This window comes from Cebus imitator, unplaced genomic scaffold (assembly GCF_001604975.1).
Source record: "Cebus imitator isolate Cc_AM_T3 unplaced genomic scaffold, Cebus_imitator-1.0 Scaffold96, whole genome shotgun sequence".
Taxonomy (NCBI): Eukaryota; Metazoa; Chordata; class Mammalia; order Primates; family Cebidae; genus Cebus; species Cebus imitator.
The window spans coordinates 2,250,005-2,250,434 of NW_016107411.1; the positions used below are offsets into that span (position 1 = coordinate 2,250,005).

The 430-nt window shown below is 37.9% G+C and overlaps 1 protein-coding gene across 1 annotated transcript in view; it reads right to left on the minus strand.

Annotated features, from left to right (window-relative positions):
• Positions 1–430, minus strand: part of RNF41 (ring finger protein 41) — a 38,878-nt gene that overhangs the window by 1,823 nt on the left and 36,625 nt on the right. The window contains exon 5 of the mRNA XM_037741253.1: positions 1–105. Coding sequence (XP_037597181.1) covers positions 1–105 — 105 coding nt within the window. The remainder of the gene's footprint in view (positions 106–430) is intronic.

A 430-nucleotide genomic window follows, 5' to 3' on the forward strand; every position in this document is an offset into this window, starting at 1 on the left:
GATGTCTTCTCCAGCTCTGCGATGCGTGTCTGCTGCTGCTGTACCACTGAGCGCAGGTGCTTAATGCAGTTATGGTTTGGCAGCTCATCTTTGGGCATCTCCAGGCTGCAGGCCAGGGTGGGGAAGAAGCAGAATAGTGGTGATCAATAGGACATGTATGAAAATGGCCTATTCTGTGGCAGAAAACTGCTAAGTAGATTTTGTCCTACCCAAAATTTCTAACATTCATTTCAGGCCTCCCTCTTGTTTATTACCTTCACTTACTTCTTCCAACTTCCAACTTGCCCCTTTGCTGTCTATTTTCCTTAAATTTCTTTCCCCAATCAAGACAGTGTTTTATCTATTTTTTAAAATTTATTTTATTTAGTATTTTCTTTTTTTGAGACAGTTTTGCTCTTGTTTTTTTTTTTTTTTTTTTTTTTTTTTTTTT